The following is a 22,500-nucleotide window of genomic DNA, read 5'->3' on the forward strand; positions in this document are numbered from 1 at the left end:
GCCTAGTGAACCATAAACGCTGTCATCAGACAGGCCACTACCAGTGCTCTATATGTTGTAAGCAGTACCCCCACCTGGCAGCGCTACACAGCCACCTACGGAGCCACAAGGGACGCTCTTCTAACCAGCCCATTGGTAGTGACGGCAATGACTGGCTCTCTCCAGAGCCACTGACGCTGGACTCTCAGCAGAGCTATGTCCAGGAAGGCAGTGGCACCACCACTCCAATCACTCTGCCTGGGAATCTCAGTGATGCTGCCCACTTTGTCCAGGATGGCGGTCACAGCAGTGGGTTGGACTCCCTTGAGTTCCACGATCGATTTGATGGCAGCTCACTCTCCCAGAGCAGCTCCTCACACCGGCAGGCCGACCGCCATGTGTGTGCTGACTGTGGTGAGATGTATGCAGATGTGTCCGGCATTAAGTCCCACATGTGTCCTCGCCTTGGCCAACAGCAGCCACAGCAGCAGAACAACATGCCCAACGGTTTCATGGGGAACATGAACTACCACAGTTCCAACAGCCTGAAGGAAAGTGGCAGCCAACGACAGTACTCCCAGAGTGGAGGCAAAAGAATGGGGAGCAACGACAAGGATGACGACGATGATGGAGAAGTCTATCAATGCTCTGTGTGTGGTAACCACTATGCCAGCCTCAGAGCTCTCAGGAGTCACCTGCGTAGTCATGCTAATAACCCAACAGGTCCAGGACCAGGACCTTCCACCCTGGAGCAAGATTGGAGAATGATCTGCTCCACTTGTGGCCAGAGCTTCTCTAGGAAGCAGGACTTGCTGAATCACCAGTTAGTCCATGGTCCTCAAAGGCCAGATGGCCAGCAACAGGGTATAGGAGGCAGCTCAACCAATGGCAATGACAAGATGGATGGGCGCAACCACATTTGTGTTGACTGTGGCATGTTCTTCCCTGACCGGCACCACCTTATCACACACCTGTGCCCCGGCAAGAACCGGGGAAGCTCCCTGAGCAAGCAAGGACTGAACGGAGCTAAAGGGCTGTCGGGAGGAGATGGTGTCGCTGGAGGGAGTCGTGATGTTGGTGGCAGTGGACGTAGGACCATGGTTGACCAAAGTGACAAGCCTCACAAGTGTGACCAATGTGGACGTGGTTACAGGCACCCGTGCTCGCTCCTGAATCACAAGAAGTCTCATAAGACTGGTGTTTTCCGCTGCCTGGTGTGCCAGAAACGCTACTACAACCTGCTGGCTCTCAAGAATCACCAAAGAACACACTTTGACCTGAAGAGGTAGGTCCCAGATTCTTTTAAGATAAGTTTCTCAAATAAGGACTTAAATCATCTTGTCTAGATATTGAGTTCAAATTTAGAAGTGTTGTCCTGAAAAACTCCTTTCAGGTTAATTAAAGCTGTGTTTCCACCGTGTGGAACAGTTCGGTTTGGTACAGTCCATGTTTTTTTGTGCCTCCAAAATAACCAGCCATTCTTTGGCAACCTTTCCTGCGGGGTACCAAAGTACAACCAACAACCACAAACCTAGCAGCTGCTGGGTGTCCTCTATTGTTATCTCTTGTGTTGTCTTCTTCCATATTGTCATTTGTTGTTGTCGTACCAGTAAGACCTCGCGCCCACACCTGCCTACCAGGTAAAGGTACCATTCTCAGTCGAAACATAACCCTGACCCAGGACTTTACCATTCCTGTACCAAACTGAACCATACCATGATGGAAACATGGCATTATATACTCTACACTTTTGATAACTGTTGCTCAACAGATCTTGATTCCTTACCTTTGAATTTATGCTTTGGTGATTTTTCAGCAGTTCTTTAGATTTAATTATTAAAAAATATATATATATATGTATATATTATTCAATGTTTGAAATTTATTTTTTTTCAAAGACTTTTTTTGTGTTTCTCTTAACTGGACATCGCAAATATTCGCTTAAGCTGCACATGAACATTGAAGCCGGCCATGACGGCAGCATAAACACACGTCACACACCAGTCTCCTGTGTTTATCACAGTGTTGTCTGGACAACAATAAGACGATGCTCCTCCATTTTTCCTACATTCATGTTTGAAAGCACCACAGACATGGGTTCACCTTTAACATACCCATACTGACAGGTTGGTCATGCCTGGACACACAAATCTGATTTAAACCACTGGAATGAACAGTGTGAACAATAGTCGGCCTGAAAAGATCTGATTTGAAGATAAATAACATTTGGCTCCAGCCTGAACATTTCTGGACATAATAAGTAAAATGCCAACCCTACTATCATGTGACTGTTTGGCCCGAATATCAAAGGGTTTTCTGATGTTGATCCAAGAATGAGTTGAACCTTTGTTTTCATGTCTGTTCATTACTTCCTGCAGGCACAAGTGTGAAGAATGCGGTAAGGCCTTCAAGATCCAAAAGCAGTTGATCAACCACCTCCGTCTCCACGAGGAGCACCGGGCCAAAGGTCTCGTTCGGACTGGCCCAAACGGTTCACGCTTCCAGCAACCAGGCCCGTCCCAAATGCAGTCTATGAGGGGAGAATCGTCCAAGAGCCAAGTGATGGGCATGAAATACAGCCACCAAGGCTTCAAGAAGCCCTACTCCTCAGCTGGAACCTCCAGGCCTCAGAAGTTTGACCCTGCTGAAAGTGGACGGCGTCCTTTTGCCTGTGAAGAATGCGGAAAGACATACCGACATGCCGGCAGCTTAGCCAATCACAAGAATCTTCACAAAATTGGGGAGTACCACTGCAACGTCTGCAACTCTACATACCCAAACAGGCTGGCCATGAAAAATCACCTACGTCTGCACTTTGCCCAGAAGAAGCACAACTGCCAAGAGTGCGGCAAAGGTTTTCGCACTCAGAGACAGCTAGCTACCCACACTACAGCGGGCCTGTGCAAAGGCCCCCAGGGCCCGGGGGCCCAGATGGACTTTGAGTGCGACGGATGCTGTGAAGGCTTCGCCACGGCTGATGAGCTGGCAGCCCACGACTGCCCGGCTCAGCACCTGCCCTCATCCTCCTCCACCAGCAGCTCCACCAACATCAGCATGGAGCGAAGCACGGTTGACCTGGACTCTGATGAGAGACCCTACGCCTGCGACCTTTGTAGCTGTGCCTATAAACATGCTAGCTCGTTGCTGAATCACAAGCACACGCATAAGACGGGAAACTTCCGGTGCAACTTTTGTGACAAGCCTTACACCAACTACATGGCCCTACGGAACCACATGCGCATCCACACACAGCGGAAGAAGCACATCTGCCTCACATGTGGGAAAGCGTTCCGACTGGCCCGGTTCCTCCGCAACCATCAGAAGGTCCACGAGGAGGGTGCTACTCCCTTCGGCTGCCCCACCTGTGGGAAGAGCTTCCAGGGGAGGTCCGGTCTGGCTCGGCACCGCTGCGGGGACAACCAGGTAGGCATGGAGGTCAGGAGGAAGGCCACGGCACCGCCAGGAGAGGGCGAAGAGTGTCGGTACACGTGAGTTCTTGTCAGTTGTTTGTGATACTTGGAAGATGAAAAAATAGTAAAGATAAAATTAGGTTTCTACATGTCTATTACAGGTATATGATCTCCAATCCGGCTTCCTTGGGACCATACGCGTGCCGGAATTCGGATTTTTCTGAAGTTTGGACAAATTGAATTAGTGGACAGACCAGATAAGTCAACCCCGTTTGCTTTCAGTTAGCATATGCCACACACTGAGTTTTTCCAGGCTTCCTACAGTCAAAAGATTCATGTTTAGATTTACTGTTTTCTGTTTGTTTTCTTTGACACAATTTGATTAAGTATGTTTAGCACATTTGCAGATTATAAATCATTGATGTGTGTTCCTTATTCTTGTTCAGATGTCGACTGTAGTCTTTGATTTGTTTATGTTTGCTCTCATGATCCTGGACAGTTGTAGTTGATAAACTGAAGTAATGTGATGGACGTCGTAATGTCAGGGAAGATTAGGACGTATTTGGAGCTAGCTGCACTGCACATGTTGAGAGGTGATTGTCTGAAATTAGCGAATGGATTTTTTCCACTGCGGCGCAGCAGCTGCAGGGCCCTGCAGTCTGAGATGTTTGAGGTTCTTGGGGCAGGTCCGACCCAGACGATGTTGGTGACAGAACGTCTTAGATGTTTGAAGCTTGTGCAGTGCAGGGAGCAGCAGATACCTCCCAGTTCCTCTCCCATGTAACGTTAAAATGGTACACCACTTTGTAGCAGTCTTCTTTAAAAGCTTTAAGCCGGATTTCAGATCATATACCTGTATGTGCAACGTCTTAATAAGTTGTCAGAGTAATTCCAAAGAAAAAAAAAAGTGGTAACCAGTAACTTGAGATTGAAAGTGTCATTAATACTGTAAATAAATGACATCTTCTGCTGCTAATGTCTTCTTTCCCTCTTTACCTCATCCCTTTCCCGTGTTTCCATTTTCCTTTTCCTTCTTTGTGTCTGCACAGATGTGATCAGTGTGGTCGTTCTTACCGCCATGCTAGCTCCCTTCTCAACCACAAGAACACCCACACAGTCGGCATCTATCATTGTGCCGTGTGCCTCAAAACCTACTCCAACTTGCTCGCCCTGAAGAACCACCGCCGTATCCACTCTGAGACGCGGCGCCACCGCTGCCACGACTGCGGCAAGACCTTCCGCGTTTCCTCACAGCTCTACAACCACAGACGAGTCCACCAGAAGCAACGGGAGCTGACCTGTAGGTCCTGTCAGCGAGCTTTCCCGACACAGGCCAGCTTCAGGCTCCACATGGAGATCACACATGGACAAACGCCGCAGCCCCACCAGCCCAGAACCCAGCAGCCGCGACCCGGCGGCTCCCAGGATCTGGGCTGGGGGTCAGGCCTGGACCTCACATTAATGCAAGAGCAAGGACTCAACCCAGGCAGCATGGCCAAAGCCCGCAGTCGTGGGGGCAACAGTGCGGTCATTAAGTCTCATGTCTGTGATCAGTGTGGACGCTCTTACCGCCATGCTAGCTCCCTGCTCAACCACAAAAACAGTCACAAAACTGGCACCTACTTCTGCAACTCCTGCCAGAAAGAGTTCCCCAACCTAATGTCGCTGAAGAACCACAGGAGGATTCACACCGAGCCCAAACGTTACCAGTGTCCAGACTGTGGGAAGTCCTTCCGTGTCTCCACGCAGCTCATCTGCCATCGTCGCATCCACACCAAGGAGAAGCCGTTCTCCTGCCAACACTGTGACAAACGCTTCTCCTCCAGGTCCAACCTCAGGCACCACATGAAGGTGCACTGGAGCAGCTCCACAGCGCCCTCTTCCATGGGGGCACGAGGCTTCCTGGGTTTGCCAGGTGGCCCCTTCATATGAGCCCAGGGAGAGGGGGTGTGGCTGCTGTTGGGGGCGGGATCGCAGCCGCATGCCAAGACATGTGGGCGGTGCCAAAATGTAGCTCTTCCCCATGCTCCTCCTCCTCTTTCCATTTGTTTGTGGTGAGTGTGAAGGACATGATGGACATGAAGGACATGATGGACATGTCTCCTCGTCCTGCACAGACAAACATTTGTGGTTGTAGAACATTGATGAGGAATCATGTCCTCACTGCCACAGACCTGAGTGTTGGGGGCGGAGCCACTGCAGTGTCTGACTGAGTGTTGGGGGCGGAGCCACTGCAGTGTCTGACTGAGTGTTGGGGGCGGAGCCTCTGCAGTGTCTGACTGAGTGTTGGGGGCGGAGCCTCTGCAGTGTCTGACTGAGTGTTGGGGGCGGAGCCTCTGCAGTGTCTGACTGAGTGTTGGGGGCGGAGCCTCTGCAGTGACTTTCTCGTGGCCTTTGTCAGTGTTTTTAATCCCATCCTGACAGCAGAGGTCTGAACTGACTGTTTTAACGTGACTCACCTACAGGAGGCGCCGCTGAGGGCGGGGCTTTGTACCTGACTGACGGATAGGAGTGTGTGTGTGTGTGTATTGTTGTATTCGTTACCTCTTTAGGACCTTTACCACGAGTCCTCATGGAGACTAAAACCTGGTCCTAATGAAGCAGAACCTCATTTCTGAGGAACTGGTTCAGTTTATGACTAAGATTTTAATTGTGATTATGTTAAGGTTAGTGTTAGTCATTAACTGGTTAGTGATAAGACTTTGTGTCGTCTGTTAAAATGAACGGAAGTCAACGCAGAGTCCTGAGAAGAATAGCTGTACAGACGTGTGTGTGTGTGTGTGTGTGTGTCGGTCAGGTGGCCTCCTGATGCCTCCGTCTCACATACGACCTCAGCTTTGGCCGAAAAACGACGCTTCCATTTCACGGTCGGTTGTTAGGATCTCATGGGAGAGACAAACTCCCCATGATGCGCTGCAGGGGGCAGCAGTGAGCGGAAACACAGTAAAATGACGTCGTTATGCTGCGTTTAGTCTGTTTAAAGAGGGGCGGAGCCTCAGCTCTGCTGTTATGACATCACGTCGCACACATTTGAACACACACTTTGATCTTGTATGAAACATTTGTCGTGAACACAGCGAAACGTTTTCTGTGACCTTAAAGCAGGAAGTGTTGTGTTTGATGACATCACAGCTTCATGAACTCTTCAGCCTCTCCGGGATCTGAACCAGCAACCGTCTGGTTAAAAGCCTGATTCCTCTCCACTTGGCTGATGGCTGTCAAAACAAGAGAGCGCCACCCACTGGACTGGAAATGTACAGTTGGTGTCCGTGTGGACGCAGAGTCAAAGTGTTTGTGTGAGCGATGTTAGCGTTAGCGTTGCAGCGACGGCGTTCCCGACGCGTCCTGGTTCTTTGAGTGCGTATGTGAGACGGAACGGTGATGTCACTGATCTCCCATCATGCCCTGGGGCTGTGCAGGTGTGTATTTAGCAACTGTGTTACCTTCACGACCTCTTTTCTACGAAGGACAAAAGACGAGCGATCGTCGTTGTACTGCATTTATTTATATTATCCACATTATTATCGTTCTTATTAACTCTTGTAATGGACGGCACTCGTCGTTAGGATGATGTGAGTTTAGAGCTTTGATGTAAACCCCTCCCCCTTTACCCACAATCCCCCTGGTGTGTAGAGACGACGGACACTGGGCTTCACTCAGACCTTGAACTTTTCAGGAACTGGAACTTTTTTCTTTGCCTTTAACCAAGTGATTTTGTGACGGTCCAGTTTTCCCATCATCCCTTTCTTCCATATTTAACTCCGCCCACTCCAACTTCCTGTGTCAGACTCTCACTCACGTTGAAAAGGGACGACTCAGCGGGATTTTGTCCTTTTTTATGTTCCACGTTTCCTGGTAACCTGTTGTATTTATTGGTGTTATTTTATTTTTACCCTTTTACTTAATTTAATTGTGTTTTTTTCACTATTGGAAGCCTGTGTTTAAAAAAACAAACAAAAGAAGAACTTGGTGCTAGTTTGAAAAAAGGTAGAAGTTGGAGTCGTGCAGTGACGTCATGTGATGTAGGAGTCATGTGATCTAATAACTGTAAGAACATCTTTCGTTCTCTTTTTAAGACACTTTCTCGCCTGCATTTCAACGTTTGTAGAGAAGAAGAAGAAGAAGAAGGAAACATTTGATTGGAACAATTATAACCTTTCTGCTTTAAGTTAAGATGTTTTGTTTCCATTCACACACACACACGTGTATATATATACACGTGTGTGTGTGTGTGTGTGTGTGTAATGCTTACTATACACTTTTATAAACTATGTTTTGATAATTCATTTCTTAACAGAAAACCTTGTCCATAAACTATAACCTTAACTGCTGAGTACTGAGAATAAATAGCTGAAAAAATAAATCCCTGAGTTTCTTTTCTTAAATCTAGGTTTTAAAAAACAAACGGAATATTCACCGTTTTCTTAGCAGTTTTGTTATTCATGAAGTTAATTACGTGTTTTATGTTCTTAATATTTGGTGTAAAACTTAACTTCATGTTTTGTTAATATCTTTTTTTTTGTAGTACTTAATTTTGGTGAAATGATTTGTTATTGTAATTTTCTCAACTTCTTTTTTACGTTTACGAATTCAGAGAACTTAACGTGAGTAAAGTTAGTTCAACTTTACGTCTGTAACGTTAGCCCAACTTTATATCTGTAACGTTAGCTCAACTTACTAACGTTAGTTCAACTTGAAATCCGTAACGTTAGCTCAACTTACTAACGTTAGTTCAACTTGCGTCTGTAACGTTAGCTCAACTTGAAATCCGTAACGTTAGCTCAACTTACTAACGTTAGTTCAACTTGCGTCTGTAACGTTAGTTCAACTTGAAATCCGAACTTACTAACGTTAGTTCAACTTGCGTCTGTAACGTTAGCTCAACTTGAAATCCGTAACGTTAGCTCAACTTACTAACGTTAGTTCAACTTGCGTCTGTAACATTAGCTCAACTTTATATCTGTAACGTTAGCTCAACTTTATATCTGTAACGTTAGCTAAACTTTATATCTCTAACGTTAGCTCAACTTGCGCCTGTAACGTTAGCTCAACCTTTACGTCTGTAGGGTCGTTACGTCATGTATTCTAAAAAGTTCGGGACGTCGGGTTAATGAAAAAGGTCGGGTTAGTTAAAAATGTCGTGACTACAGTTGGAAACTTCTTCGCAGTCACGAGCAGAATTATCTTCAAATCAAGTTTTTCTTTCCCAGATTAAAATTTACTCGATAATGAGTTTTAATTTATATAAAAGCAGAAAATAAACCTTTAATGATTGAATGAAATAATGTGATTTATTTTTATAATTCAGTTAAATCACGGTCGTGAGAATTGAATTTTGAACGAAGTGAATTTATCTGGGATAAATAGAAAATAAAAAAAGACAAGAAAATAATACATACTTATGAATCCAGAAAACCCTTTCAAAATAAAACCAACTTTCATGGCCACTTTGGGGGTTTTCCATGAATTCTGTCTCTCAGATCTGTGTCCCGGTGTGGGCGGAGCTACATGCACTGTGTGGGCGGAGCTACAGGCAATGTGTGGGCGGAGCTACAGGCACTGCAACCTGAACCTGAAGCATCACATGAACGTCCACCGTAGACGTCGTCCGTCCACCGCTGTCCAGAAGAACGTCGTCCACTTTCCCGCGATAAGAACTTTCCAGATTTTGTCGACTTCGTACGTGAACGAACTTCGGTGAATTTCTGTGACGTCGTGAGTTTTTGATCTGAGTTTAATTTCACGTTAATTTCAGTTGAATTAGTGATGAATTGAGGTTTGATTAAAACATTTCATATGAGAATCTTCATAAGTCTGAAAAAAATACTCGGTCTTAGTTATTTTTACCGAATAAGAAAATGATGTCATCGTTATGACGATGTCAGGGTTCCCACAAGTCCTTGTATACAGGTGTATGTGTGTATATATACGTATATATATATATATACAGTATACAAGTGTATGTGTCTGTGTATATACGCATATCTATACATGTGTACATATATATTCGTATATATATGTACATATACTAATATAATGTATTTTTTTTTAAATCCAATGTTAGATTCAAATATTAAAAAAGTAAAATTTTATAAACGCTGATCAGTCATAGTTTAGTAAAATAATGAAAGTAAATAATATATCATAAATATAATATACTTTATATATTAGTTCAAAAAGTGTAAAAAAAAAAGGAAGATATTTAGAAAGTATTTATAATCAGTTTCAGTATTTCAATATTATATTTATAATATATATTTAACTTACATCAAATATACTGTGTGTATTTATAATATGTAGATATTATACTCTGTAAACTCTTGGAATTATGATTGTTGGCACAAAGACACAAAAGTGTGGACAAAGACACTAAAGCGTGGACACAAAGACACAAAAGTGTGGACACAAAGACACTAAAGTGTTGACACAAAGACACTAAAGTGTTGACACAAAGACACTAAAGAGTGGACACAAAGACACTAAAGTGTGGACACAAAGACCCTAAAGTGTTGACACAGACACTAAAGCGTGGACACAAAGACACTAAAGAGTGGACACAAAGACACTAAAGTGTTGACACAGACACTAAAGCGTGGACACAGACACTAAAGCGTGGACACAAAGACACTAAAGAGTGGACACAAAGACACTAAAGTGTGGACACAAAGACACTAAAGTGTTGACACAGACACTAAAGCGTGGACACAAAGACACTAAAGTGTTGACACAAAGACACTAAAGTGTTGACACAAAGGCACTAAAGCGTGGACACAGACAAAAGTGGTGACAGACACACTAAAGCGTGGACACAAAGACACTAAAGTGTTGACACAGACACTAAAGCGTGGACACAAAGACACTAAAGTGTTGACACAAAGACACTAAAGCGTGAACACAGACAAAAGTGGTGACAGACACACTAAAGCGTGGACACAAAGACACTAAAGTGTTGACACAGACACTAAAGCGTGGACACAAAGACACTAAAGTGTTGTCACAGAGACACTAAAGTGTTGACACAAAAACACTAAAGTGTGGACACAGACACTAAAGCGTTGACACAGAGACACTAAAGAGTGGACACAAAGACACTAAAGTGTGGACACAAAGACACTAAAGTGTTGACACAGACACTAAAGCGTGGACACAAAGACACTAAAGAGTGGACACAAAGACACTAAAGCGTGGACACAGACACTAAAGCGTGGACACAGACACTAAAGCGTGGACACAAAGACACTAAAGAGTGGACACAAAGACACTAAAGTGTGAACACAAAGACACTAAAGTGTTGACACAAAGACACTAAAGTGTTGACACAGACACTAAAGCGTGGACACAAAGACACTAAAGAGTGGACACAAAGACACTAAAGCGTGGACACAGACACTAAAGCGTGGACACAGACACTAAAGCGTGGACACAAAGACACTAAAGAGTGAACACAAAGACACTAAAGTGTTGACACAAAGGCACTAAAGCGTGGACACAAAGACACTAAAGTGTTGACACAAAGACACTAAAGTGTTGACACAAAGACACTAAAGTGTTGACACAAAGACACTAAAGCGTGGACACAAAGACACTAAAGTGTTGACACAAAGACACTAAAGTGTTGACACAAAGGCACTAAAGCGTGGACACAAAGACACTAAAGTGTTGACACAAAGACACTAAAGTGTTGACACAAAGACACTAAAGTGTTGACACAAAGGCACTAAAGCGTGGACACAAAGACACTAAAGTGTTGACACAAAGACACTAAAGTGTGAACACAGACAAAAGTGGTGACAGACACACTAAAGCGTGGACACAAAGACACTAAAGTGTTGACACAAAGACACTAAAGCGTGAACACAGACAAAAGTGGTGACAGACACACTAAAGCGTGGACACAAAGACACTAAAGTGTTGACACAGAGACACTAAAGTGTGGACACAAAGACACTAAAGTGTGGACACAAAGACACTAAAGTGTTGACACAAAGACACTAAAGTGTTGACACAAAAACACTAAAGTGTGGACACAGAGACACTAAAGCGTTGACACAGAGACACTAAAGCGTGGACACAAAGACACAAAAGTGTTGACACAGACACACTAAAGTGTTGACACAGACACACTAAAGTGTGGACACAGAGACACTAAAGTGTGGACACAAAGACACTAAAGCGTGGACACAAAGACACAAAAGTGTTGACACAGAGACACTAAAGCGTGGACACAAAGACACTAAAGTGTTGACACAGAGACACTAAAGTGTGGACACAAAGACACTAAAGTGTGGACACAAAGACACTAAAGTGTTGACACAAAGACACTAAAGTGTTGACACAGAGACACTAAAGCGTGGACACAAAGACACTAAAGTGTGGACACAGACACTAAAGTGTTGACACAGAGACACTAAAGTGTGGACACAAAGACACTAAAGTGTGGACACAGAGACACTAAAGTGTTGACACAAAGACACTAAAGTGTGGACACAAAGACACTAAAGTGTTGACACAGAGACACTAAAGCGTGGACACAAAGACACTAAAGTGTGGACACAAAGACACTAAAGCGTGGACACAAAGACACTAAAGTGTTGACACAGAGACACTAAAGTGTGGACACAAAGACACTAAAGTGTGGACACAAAGACACTAAAGCGTGGACACAGAGACACTAAAGCGTTGACACAGAGACACTAAAGCGTGGACACAAAGACACTAAAGCGTGGACACAAAGACACTAAAGTGTTGACACAGAGACACTAAAGCGTGGACACAAAGACACTAAAGCGTGGACACAAAGACACTAAAGTGTGGACACAAAGACACTAAAGTGTGGACACAAAGACACTAAAGCGTGGACACAAAGACACTAAAGTGTTGACACAGAGACACTAAAGCGTGGACACAAAGACACTAAAGTGTGGACACAGAGACACTAAAGTGTGGACACAAAGACACTAAAGTGTGGACACAAAGACACTAAAGTGTGGACACAGAGACATTAAAGCGTGGACACAAAGACACTAAAGTGTGGACACAGAGACACTAAAGTGTTGACACTTAACAATCCGTTTCTTTATTGTTTTTTTCTTCGTTTCAAACATGTCTGTCAGGGTTTGGCTTTTTTTTTTTTCTCAAGTTTTTATTTTAAATTAAAATTTTGACACACTTATAAAAGACAGCATCTGCATAGAGTTGTCATCTTAAAGATCCATTGGGGGGCGCAAGAGAGAGGGGGTGAAGGGGAGGGGAGGGGGGAATACTGGCACGTCACATGAACTAAACAGAACAGCCAACAGCAGTACGAGAGAGGGGGCGGGGCAGAGAAGGGGGCGGGGTTTTCTGTGTGGGGGGGACAGATCGCTTTTACATTACACTACGCACACATACACACACACAAAAAGAAAACAGGACACAAAGTTGCATTTCCTGTCAAAGTTGCTCTGAAATGACGACGTCTCTGTCCGGGTTTTTTTTTTTAAACGTTTTCCAAATTAAGTTTTTTTCTTTCTTTGCTTTTCCCGACGTTTTCTTCCCTAAAAACGAAGTGCGTTTGCTGCCGTGTGTTTGTGGGAATATTGCACACTTTGTTGCGTCAGACCTGCGTCTCTGAGCGTCTGAGCGGGAAAAGACTGTGAGGTCACTTCCTGTCCAGACGTTCAGATTTCCTGTCCGACCTCTGCCACGTCGACGCTTCTGAGAAACGGAACAAAAGGCGAATGACAAAGATTTTCAACACTGGTTTACGAAGTTTGTGGGTGGGGACATCTGAACGGGGGGGGGGGGGTCGAGTGACACCAACTCAAACAGAGAGAGAGAGAGTTCGGAAACCGCGATCAGGGCTCCTGAAGTGATCAGGGGGTGTGGCCTGGAGGCGGGGTTATTTGACCTTATATGGAGGGAAGCACTTTCATCAGAGGAGCCAGTGGGCGGAGCCTCTGGAACTGGGATGATGGACGAGTGGTTGTAAAAAAACAAACAAACATCTTTTCTTTTATTCTGAAAAGACCAGAGTGACATCACATCCGCCCCTGAAACGTCATGTGACGTGGGCGGGGCTTATGTGTGCTACGACAGCAGGTGTAAACGTCTCTCTCTCTAAACCACAAACAAAAAAACAAAGCGTTGTCGTGATGTTGGGGGCGGGGCTGGGGCGGAGCTTGGGGCGGAGCTTAGAGTGGACAGAGATGGGACAAGTGGACAACTTTGACAGGAATAAATATCTCAGTAGATTTTTATACATAGACATGCAAGTCATTTTTCTCTGAAGTTATTTACAATAATTACAGAACACAAAAACGTTTCAGCGAGCATTCAATATTCAATATTTACTACTTTGATTTATGAGAACGTAACGTCGTCGTCTTCTTCTTCTACAGAATCGTTTGTGAAGCCGAACTTTCTCCCTCTGGGTTCTGTTGATGTTTTACTGCAGTTATTTGTCATTTATGGTAATAATAATAATCATAATCATGATAATTATGTGTTTATCTTACTTTCTATGGCAGAGACCATGTGGGTGTGGTCTGTCTCCATGGCCCCACCCCCCCCCCCCCCCCCCCACTGGGGAAAAACACTGATACAAACCAAACACTGTCTCGTACGATGAGAGCGCAGAAAGACGTGGGCGGAGCTTCATCTTGACGAGCGCAGAGCTCCGCCCACCGCGGTGAAGCCGGTTTTGGTTTGTGAGAAAAATTTTAGGAAGACAAAAAATCATCGTAGAGTTTTACCGTCTGACAGACGACGGATAAAAAGATCGCAAACGGACAAAATCCACGTCTGCTGCGTACGAACATGGAAGACTGTGTGTGTGTGTGTGTGAGACAACACACATGCTAACGGCTAACGACAAGTCAACTCCACACACACACAGTAGTGATGTAAAAGCTAATGCAGCTAAATTACTAGCATCACACTGTGTTTAGCATTAGCATTGACAATGAAAGCATGAAATATTAAAATAATCATTTGATCATAAACACATGAACTCAACAGAACTAATTAGGGGGCGGAGCTTTGAACCCAGGACTGATGGGAGGGGCTAAGATGTGTTGCTGCTCCATTGGCAGTGGAGCGCATTCCACAATTCCGCGTCACGTTTTTCTGACGTCGTCATCACAAACTAAAGGAAAAGTGGGGGCGGAGCCAGACATTGTTTGTTGTGGTCCGGGCTGGTGGTGGTGGGTGGGGCTGGTGATGGGGGGGCGGGGCTTTCATAGTTTTATGGTTACATTAGCATTTAATGTTTTTTAAATATTTTTTAATTTTCAACATAAACTCAGTGTAAACTCGACTCGTGTTGTGCTCTTTGATATTAGCGGCAAACACATGAGGGGAGGAGCTAAAAACGCTTTGGTTTGAATTTCATAAATATAATAATAACAATAATAACAGTGATCATGGCGTCAATAAATACATCGGCTCGTTTCTCTCTTTCCTTTAAAAAAAGAAATAAAATCAAGTTGAATCGGCTGCGATCGGACGCTTTACACACACACACACACACACACAAGGCCGGTGGAGCGCTAACGCTACGTTAGCCTCCAGCTCTCACAATTATCAAAGTTGAGGGGCGGGGCAAGCAGTGGGCGTGGCGTAGATTGGCGCCTTTCACGTTTAAATGTTGAACAAAAACACTGTTACAGAGGACACTAGCGCCACCGTGAGGTCTGAAATGAAATCACATCAAAGTCCGATGAGCGTAAAGTGCACGACGATGAGGGTCAAAGGTCGAAGTTACAAAAACACACCATCATGCAAACTCCACAACGCTTTTGCATGCCTTTTTAAATATTATTATTATTTTCATTACACACAGCGGGGTGGGCGGGGCCAGACTTTATTACACACAGCAGGGTGGGCGGGGCCAGACCTCAACATCATCCTCATCTTTTCTTTTTTTCTTTTTTTTACAAACAACTAAAGGAAGAGAAGACAAAATGGGCGGGAACTGAGCGAACACTCGGACAAACTTCGGAACGTTAACGCAAGGTTTCTGTCCCTGGAGGAAGGAGTGGGCGGGGCCTGATGGGCGGGGCCTGATGGGCGGACGTACGGAGCAGAAAACAACAAACACACAAACGGCTGGTGCTACGACAGCATCATTGCAAACCACCGTGATGTCACCATGACAACCGTCGACGTGTTGAACGCACAAACTTTCTTTTTTCTTCTGGGAAACGTAGCAACAACAACATACGTCGGGATTTTAGCGACGCTTCTTTACGTCATGTTTGTACAAAATAGCACGAAAACCTTCACCTGTACAGCAGCTAACGGCTAACAGTACCTGTGTGTGGATACGTTTTCTAGCTGACAGGCTAACATGAGGCTAACATTAGGCTGATATTGGGCTAACATGACACTTACATGAGGCTAACATTAGGCTAACATTAGGCTAACATTAGGCTGATATTGGGCTAACATGACGCTAACATGAGGCTGATATTAGGCTAATATTAGGCTAACAGAACCTTCCAGACTTTGGCGAATTTTCTATTGTTTGACAAAATGGCGTCGTTGTCATTGAACAGAACGTGAACACATCGCGCTAACTCATAAACTACACACTGACATTATTGCTTTTGGCGTAGCATTGACTCGTTTAAGGATGTTGTCGCTATATGTTGTAACTATAACCAAAAAACATTATTTTAATAATAATAATAATAATAATTATTATTATAGTATTTTAATCGTGTGTGTGTGTGTTTATTTGTCAGCCTTAGTTTGACGTTGGTTTTTAGAAACACAAAGTTCAGATTATAACTCAAACCCTCAACAAGAGGATGAACCTTCATGTAACACACACACACACACACACACACACACACACACACGTTAGTTAGCTTTATTTGAAATAAAACCTTATGCTAACCCTAACACGGTTGGACAAATTGGGAGTTATTTGCTTTGTGTATATTGCTACATGTTTCATGGCTGTAAAATAGTTTGACAAATATAATCTTACAAGCTCCCTACTAGCCTGTAAAATAATAATAATAATGTCAGGAGCTAGTAGGCTAATGTTAGCTTGATGTACAGATTATGTTTTGTGCAAGGGTCATGGGTCGAGAATGCTAATGAACAACATCCAACATCAAAACTGTCTCCAACAAGAAGCAGCGTCTACACAATCTACACACAACACCAGCTAACACTGGCTAACACCACCAACACCAGCTAACACTGGCTAACACCACCAACACCAGCTAACATCTGCTAACATTGGCTGATACCAGGTTGTGTGTGTGTGTGTGTGTGTGTGTGTGTGTGTGTGTGTGTGTGTGTGTGTGTTACATCTGTCTGACTCAGGCTTTAAATTATGTTAAATATCAGTCTCTCTCTGTCACACACACACACACACACACACACACACACAGCTGAATAATGTCAAACTAAAACAGCACCAAACAACTAACCAATAATCGTGCGTCATGTGACCAGAGCTCCTCCCCCTCCTCCTCCTCCTCTTCCTCCTCCCCCTCCTCCTCCTCTTCCTCCTCCTCCTCCTCCAGGTTTTCTACACTTTTTCCCTCTTTTTTCTTCTTCTTCTTTTTTAAAATCTCGCAGACGAACGTTTTGTGATGTCATTCGTTTCCGTGGCGATCTGCGTGACCGAACACCAACCAGAGCTCCTCATTGGCCGGTTGTGTCAGGTGGGGGGAGGCGGGACATGTCGTCTTCCTCTGAGCTAAACTGCATAGATTGACTGTCTGACTCCGCCCACCATCCTTTAAACCCTCCTCCTGTCCCTGCTCTTTCCCTCCATTCACCTGTCAGTCAAACTCTTTGGTTGGATGGGGAGGAGGTCGTCATGGAAACCTGCTTTATAAACAGCGGTGGTTCTGGGACGTTGGCCCCGCCCACATAAGTCCCACCCACCTGCAGAAGTCCCACCCCCCGCGTCACCGTCCTCAGAGACTCCTGAAAAAAGCCAAACACAAAAGAAAGAAAACAAAGCGTTTATAGATGTCGTCGCGTACAGGAAGTGAACCCACGTTAAATGGGAGATAAATGTTTACGATGTTTACGTCGTTGTGTTTTTGTGTTTTTCCCCCTCGGCCGACCTCGCACTGAGTGACACGTTTGCTCTTCTAACTAATTAATTATCTGTCTTGCATTTGTGTTTCAAGTTTTTGTGTAGTTGTCGTCGTCGGTGTTTGTTTTCTCCGCTGGCGTCGTGTCGCTCATCAGCAGCAGGGGGCGCTGCGTCTTAGAAGCCCAGCGTACCACCGATGGTCGACGCCAGGACGACGCCCAGGATGACGCAACAGATGATGATCATGATCTTCTTCTGCAGAGAGAGAGAGAGAGAGAGAGAGAGACAGAGAGAGAGAGAGAGAGAGAGAGACAGAGAGAGACGTTAGTTCAGTATCAAACACAAAGCTCCAGCTAAATCAGTTTTTGTGTCTCTGCTGGCGGCCATTTTGTATTACTGTCTCAAACACAAAATGGCCACCTCTGTGTTATTATCATGGATGTATTGTATGAACTGGATAGAGCTCCGCCCCCTTATATGAACTGGATAGAGCTCCGCCCTCTTATATGAACTGGATAGAGCTCCGCCCCCTTATATGAACTGGATAGAGCTCCGCCCTCTTATATGAACTGGATAGAGCTCCGCCCCCTTATATGAACTGGATAGAGCTCCGCCCCCTTATATGAACTGGATAGAGCTCCGCCCCCTTATGTGAACTGGATAGAGCTCCGCCCCCTTATATGAACTGGATAGAGCTCCGCCCTCTTATATGAACTGGATAGAGCTCCGCCCCCTTATATGAACTGGATAGAGCTCCGCCCCCTTATATGAACTGGATAGAGCTCCGCCCCCTTTGCTTCTGTTCCTATGAAGCTGCTCACTCAGCTCATTATGCTAAACAGTTTGTGACTTCCTGGTTTATTAGCGTGTTATGGGGCCATGGTTAGGCCCATAGAGCATGTGCAGTAGTGTCTATTATATACAGATCTATAAAAGCCTGTGTCCTGTGGACACTTTTACTATTGAGGTCAATGGGAAAATGACTTTTGGGCTTTTGGGCTTTTATGGGGTTTTCTGTTGCAGTACCCACAGTGGCCACCATGTAGAAATTGTCTTCAAGGCAGAGGGGGCGGAGCTCTGTTTGTTTCTGTTTGTAGTGTTTAGCTTAGCATAGGTTAGCGTGTGTAGCACAGTGTTGTTACCTTACGAGCTTGACTCTGATATTTCACAGCCTTCTTTGTGTCAGAAACGGCGCGTTCAACGTAATCAACGGAGTGTTCAACGTTATACTCGATTCTGTCAATCATCTCCCCCTGAGGACACACACACACACACACACACACACACACACACACACACACACACACACACACACACACACACACACACACGTGTTAGAGTTTAGTGTGACAACACACACACACCTGGCTCTCTCTCACACACACACACACACACTCTCACACACACACACCCACACACACACACACCTGGCTCTCTCTCACACACACACACACTCTCACACACACACACACACTCACACACACACACCTGGCTCTCTCTCACACACACACACACTCTCACACACACACACACACACTCACACACACACACACCCACACACACACACACCTGGCTCTCTCTCACACACACACACACTCTCACACACACACACACACACACACACACACCTGGCTCTCCACCAGCATGGCCATGTCCACAAACATGTCGTGCAGTTCTCTGATGCTGTTTTCCAGTTTAATAATCTCCGTGTGTCGAGTCTCGATCTCGTTCAGCGCCTGCTTCGTCATCTGAGAGTCCATCTTAATCTGTGAAGAGGGGGCGGGGTCATGTCAGAGGGGGCGGGGTCATGTCAGAGGGGGCGGGGTCATTTCAGCACAAAACACAAACAAACATTTTCCAAAGAAAAGAACTCTTTGACAGATGACCTGTGATGTCACTTCCTGTCGGCAGCAGGTGTCTGACTCACCTGTTGTTCACCTTTCACTGAGCTCCACTGTGACATCACAGGTGGGCGTGGTCTCCACTAGAGGAGCTGAGTGAAAGGCTCTGATTGGACGCGTCTGTGCTAACATTTAAGAGCTTTTGTTTTGAAGGAGCAGATGAGAATGTGAAGTGACTCCTTCACAATAAAAGCCCCCCCCCCCCCCCCCCCCCCCCGGTCATGTGACAAGGCCGTCTTCACTGGATGTGTCAGTGCACTGTAGCTGCTCAGCACTCAGTGATTATTATGGGATGCAGAGCGGCTCAGTGCAGTGCTTACATCATCAGTGAAGATGGCGAGCTTGCCGCTCTCCAACATGTCCTCCAGCTCCTCATTGGTGGTGGTTCTCCCAGCTGCAGACACACACACACACACACACACACACACACACACACACACACACACACACACACACACACAGGTGAGTCATATGACCACAGCACAAACCATTCTGTGTTTCAGCATGTTGTTAGCATATATACACACTGACCTGATCTATGCTATGTTGTTAGCATATATACACACTGACCTGATCTATGCTATGTTGTTAGCATATATACACACTGACCTGATCTATGCTATGTTGTTAGCATATATACACACTAATCTATGCTATTTTGTTAGCATGTGTACTCACTGATCTGTGCTATGTCGTTAGCATGTGTACTCACTGATCTATGCTATGTTGTTAGCATGTGTACTCAGTGATCTATGCTATGTCGTTAGCATGTGTACTCAGTGATCTATGCTATGTCGTTAGCATGTGTACTCAGTGATCTATGCTATGTCGTTAGCATGTGTACTCAGTGATTTATGCTATGTCGTTAGCATGTGTACTCACTGATCTATGCTATGTCGTTAGCATGTGTACTCACTGATCTCCAGCTGTCTCTGGATGCGGTCTTTGCAGCGGTCGCGGTACTTTGACTGCGTGGTGTTGTACTCAGTCATCACCTCCACAAATTTACGTGACAGCGTTGAGTGCTGCAGGAGGACAGAGGACAGAGGAGGACATTAGAGGACATTAGAGGACATTAGAGGACATTAGAGGACAGAGGACATTAGAGGACAGAGGACATTAGAGGAAAGAGGACATAACCCAGAGACAAAACCCAGTCCCTAACCAGCTGTGACAGGCTGCAGTCCTCCTCTCCCTCACCAGGAGGCAGCAGGGAGCTGACTGATGGGAGGGGCTGACGACACAGCAGCCAATGACAGAGCAGAATACTGCGGGGTCAAACTGTTATTTACAGACGCTCCCTGAAGGCACCAACAACAAACTATAAATAATGATGATTAATGTGTATTTGTATGAGGTACTGACAAACACTGCTGTGAGCGCCCCCTGCTGCTGAAAACACTGAACTATCCCTTTAATGTCCAGCAGGATGTGATGAAAAAGAAGAAGAAGAAGAAGAAGAAGAAGAAGAAGAAGAAGAAGAAGAAGAAGAAGAAGAAGAAGAAGAAGCAGTTGTTCTCACCTGTGTCTTACGGATCCTCAGGTCTGCTGATGATCTGTTAAGCCCCTCCTCCTGCTCAATGCTCTGCTCGATTGCTGCACACACACACACACAGTTATGTCATTGTGTGTGTGTGTGTGTGTGTGTGTGTGTGTGTGTGTGTGTGTGTGTGTGTGTGTGTGTGTGTGTAGTCCAACCTCTGGCTGTTCACATTAAAACAGTGATGTCCTTGAACCTCAGCTTGAAGCATCACTGCTGCATTAGTAGCTTTAAGCTGTGTGTGCGTGTGTGTGCGTGTGTGTGTGTGTGTGTGTGTGTGTGTGCGTGAGTGCGTGTGTGTGTGTGTGTGTGTGTGTGTGTGTGTGTGCGTGAGTGCGTGTGTGTGTGTGTGTGTGTGCGTGTGTGTGTGTGTGTGTGTGTGTGTGTGTGTGCGTGAGTGCGTGTGTGTGTGTGCGTGTGTGTGCGTGCGTGTGTGTGTGTGTGTGTGTGTGTGCGTGAGTGCGTGTGTGTGTGTGTGTGTGTGTGTGTGTGTGTGCGTGAGTGCGTGTGTGTGTGTGTGTGTGTGTGTGTGTGTGCGTGAGTGCGTGTGTGTGTGTGTGTGTGTGTGTGTGCGTGAGTGCGTGTGTGTGTGTGTGTGTGTGTGTGTGTGTGTGTGAGTGTGTGTGTGCGTGAGTGCGTGCGTGTGTGTGTGTGTGTGTGTGTGTGCGTGAGTGCGTGTGTGTGTGTGTGTGTGTGTGTGTGTGTGTGTGCGTGAGTGCGTGTGTGTGTGCGTGTGTGTGTGTGTGTGTGTGTGTGTGTGCGTGAGTGCGTGTGTGTGTGTGTGTGTGTGTGACATCAGCATGAGAGTGTTTACCTTTTAATTTTGAACGAACTTTATTGGCTGTTTTCTTGATGTCAGCTGTGAGATCCTCCAGCTCCTGTTTGGTCTCTGAAAGAAGACGAGAGACGTTTAAATAAACCAATGTCTGCACAGCATCAAACATGGAGGCTCAAGCCACGCCCACTGTGATGTCATTGTGATGTCACTGTGATGTCTCTGTGATGTCTCTGTGATGTTATTGATGTTACTGTGATGTTACTGTGATGTCACTGTGATGTCATAATGATGTCATTGTGATGTCACTGTGATGTTATTGATGTTACTGTGATGTCATTGTGATGTCACTGTGATGTTATTGATGTCTCTGTGATGTCACTGTGATGTTATTGATGTTACTGTGATGTCACTGTGATGTCACTGTGATGTCTCTGTGATGTCACTGTGATGTCTCTGTGATGTCACTGTGATGTTATTGATGTTACTGTGATGTCACTGTGATGTCTCTGTGAAGTCACTGTGAAGTCACTGTGATGTCACTGTGATGTTACTGTGATGTTACTGTGATGTCACTGTGATGTCATAATGATGTCACTGTGATGTCATTGTGATGTCACTGTGATGTTATTGATGTTACTGTGATGTCACTGTGATGTCACTGTGATGTCTCTGTGATGTCACTGTGATGTTATTGATGTTACTGTGATGTCACTGTGATGTCATAATGATGTCACTGTGATGTCATTGTGATGTCATTGTGATGTCACTGTGATGTTATTGATGTTACTGTGATGTCACTGTGATGTCACTGTGATGTCACTGTGATGTTATTGATGTCACTGTGATGT

The 22,500-nt window shown here is 45.2% G+C and overlaps 2 protein-coding genes across 4 annotated transcripts in view; one reads left to right on the plus strand and one right to left on the minus strand.

Annotated features, from left to right (window-relative positions):
* LOC310933420 (zinc finger protein 646) overlaps positions 1-5,648 on the plus strand; it is a 6,958-nt gene extending 1,310 nt beyond the window's left edge. The window contains exons 1-3 of one of the 3 annotated variants that reach the window (XM_083896908.1): positions 1-1,264; positions 2,358-3,467; positions 4,439-5,648. The exon at positions 1-1,264 is cut by the window's left edge and continues 1,310 nt beyond it. In XM_083896908.1, coding sequence (XP_083753034.1) covers positions 1-1,264; positions 2,358-3,467; positions 4,439-5,321 — 3,257 coding nt within the window. In that variant the 3' untranslated portion in view covers positions 5,322-5,648. Of the gene's footprint in view, positions 1,265-2,357; positions 3,468-3,550; positions 3,643-4,438 lie in introns of those variants that run through there. The other 2 variants (XM_083896906.1, XM_083896907.1) reach the window with 2 other exon arrangements.
* An 11,959-nt stretch (positions 5,649-17,607) lies between these two features.
* The window catches only part of stx1b (syntaxin 1B), a gene marked incomplete at both ends in the record, with an annotated part of 14,290 nt that continues 9,397 nt past the window's right edge, over positions 17,608-22,500 (minus strand). The window contains 7 exons of the mRNA XM_083895961.1: positions 17,608-17,688; positions 18,576-18,686; positions 19,062-19,199; positions 19,655-19,728; positions 20,251-20,359; positions 20,857-20,930; positions 21,689-21,763. Of these exons, the coding sequence (XP_083752087.1) occupies positions 17,608-17,688; positions 18,576-18,686; positions 19,062-19,199; positions 19,655-19,728; positions 20,251-20,359; positions 20,857-20,930; positions 21,689-21,763 (662 nt within the window). The remainder of the gene's footprint in view (positions 17,689-18,575; positions 18,687-19,061; positions 19,200-19,654; positions 19,729-20,250; positions 20,360-20,856; positions 20,931-21,688; positions 21,764-22,500) is intronic.

The sequence above is a fragment of the Microchirus variegatus genome (assembly GCF_963457635.1).
Source record: "Microchirus variegatus genome assembly, chromosome: 10".
NCBI classification, from domain to species: domain Eukaryota; kingdom Metazoa; phylum Chordata; class Actinopteri; order Pleuronectiformes; family Soleidae; genus Microchirus; species Microchirus variegatus.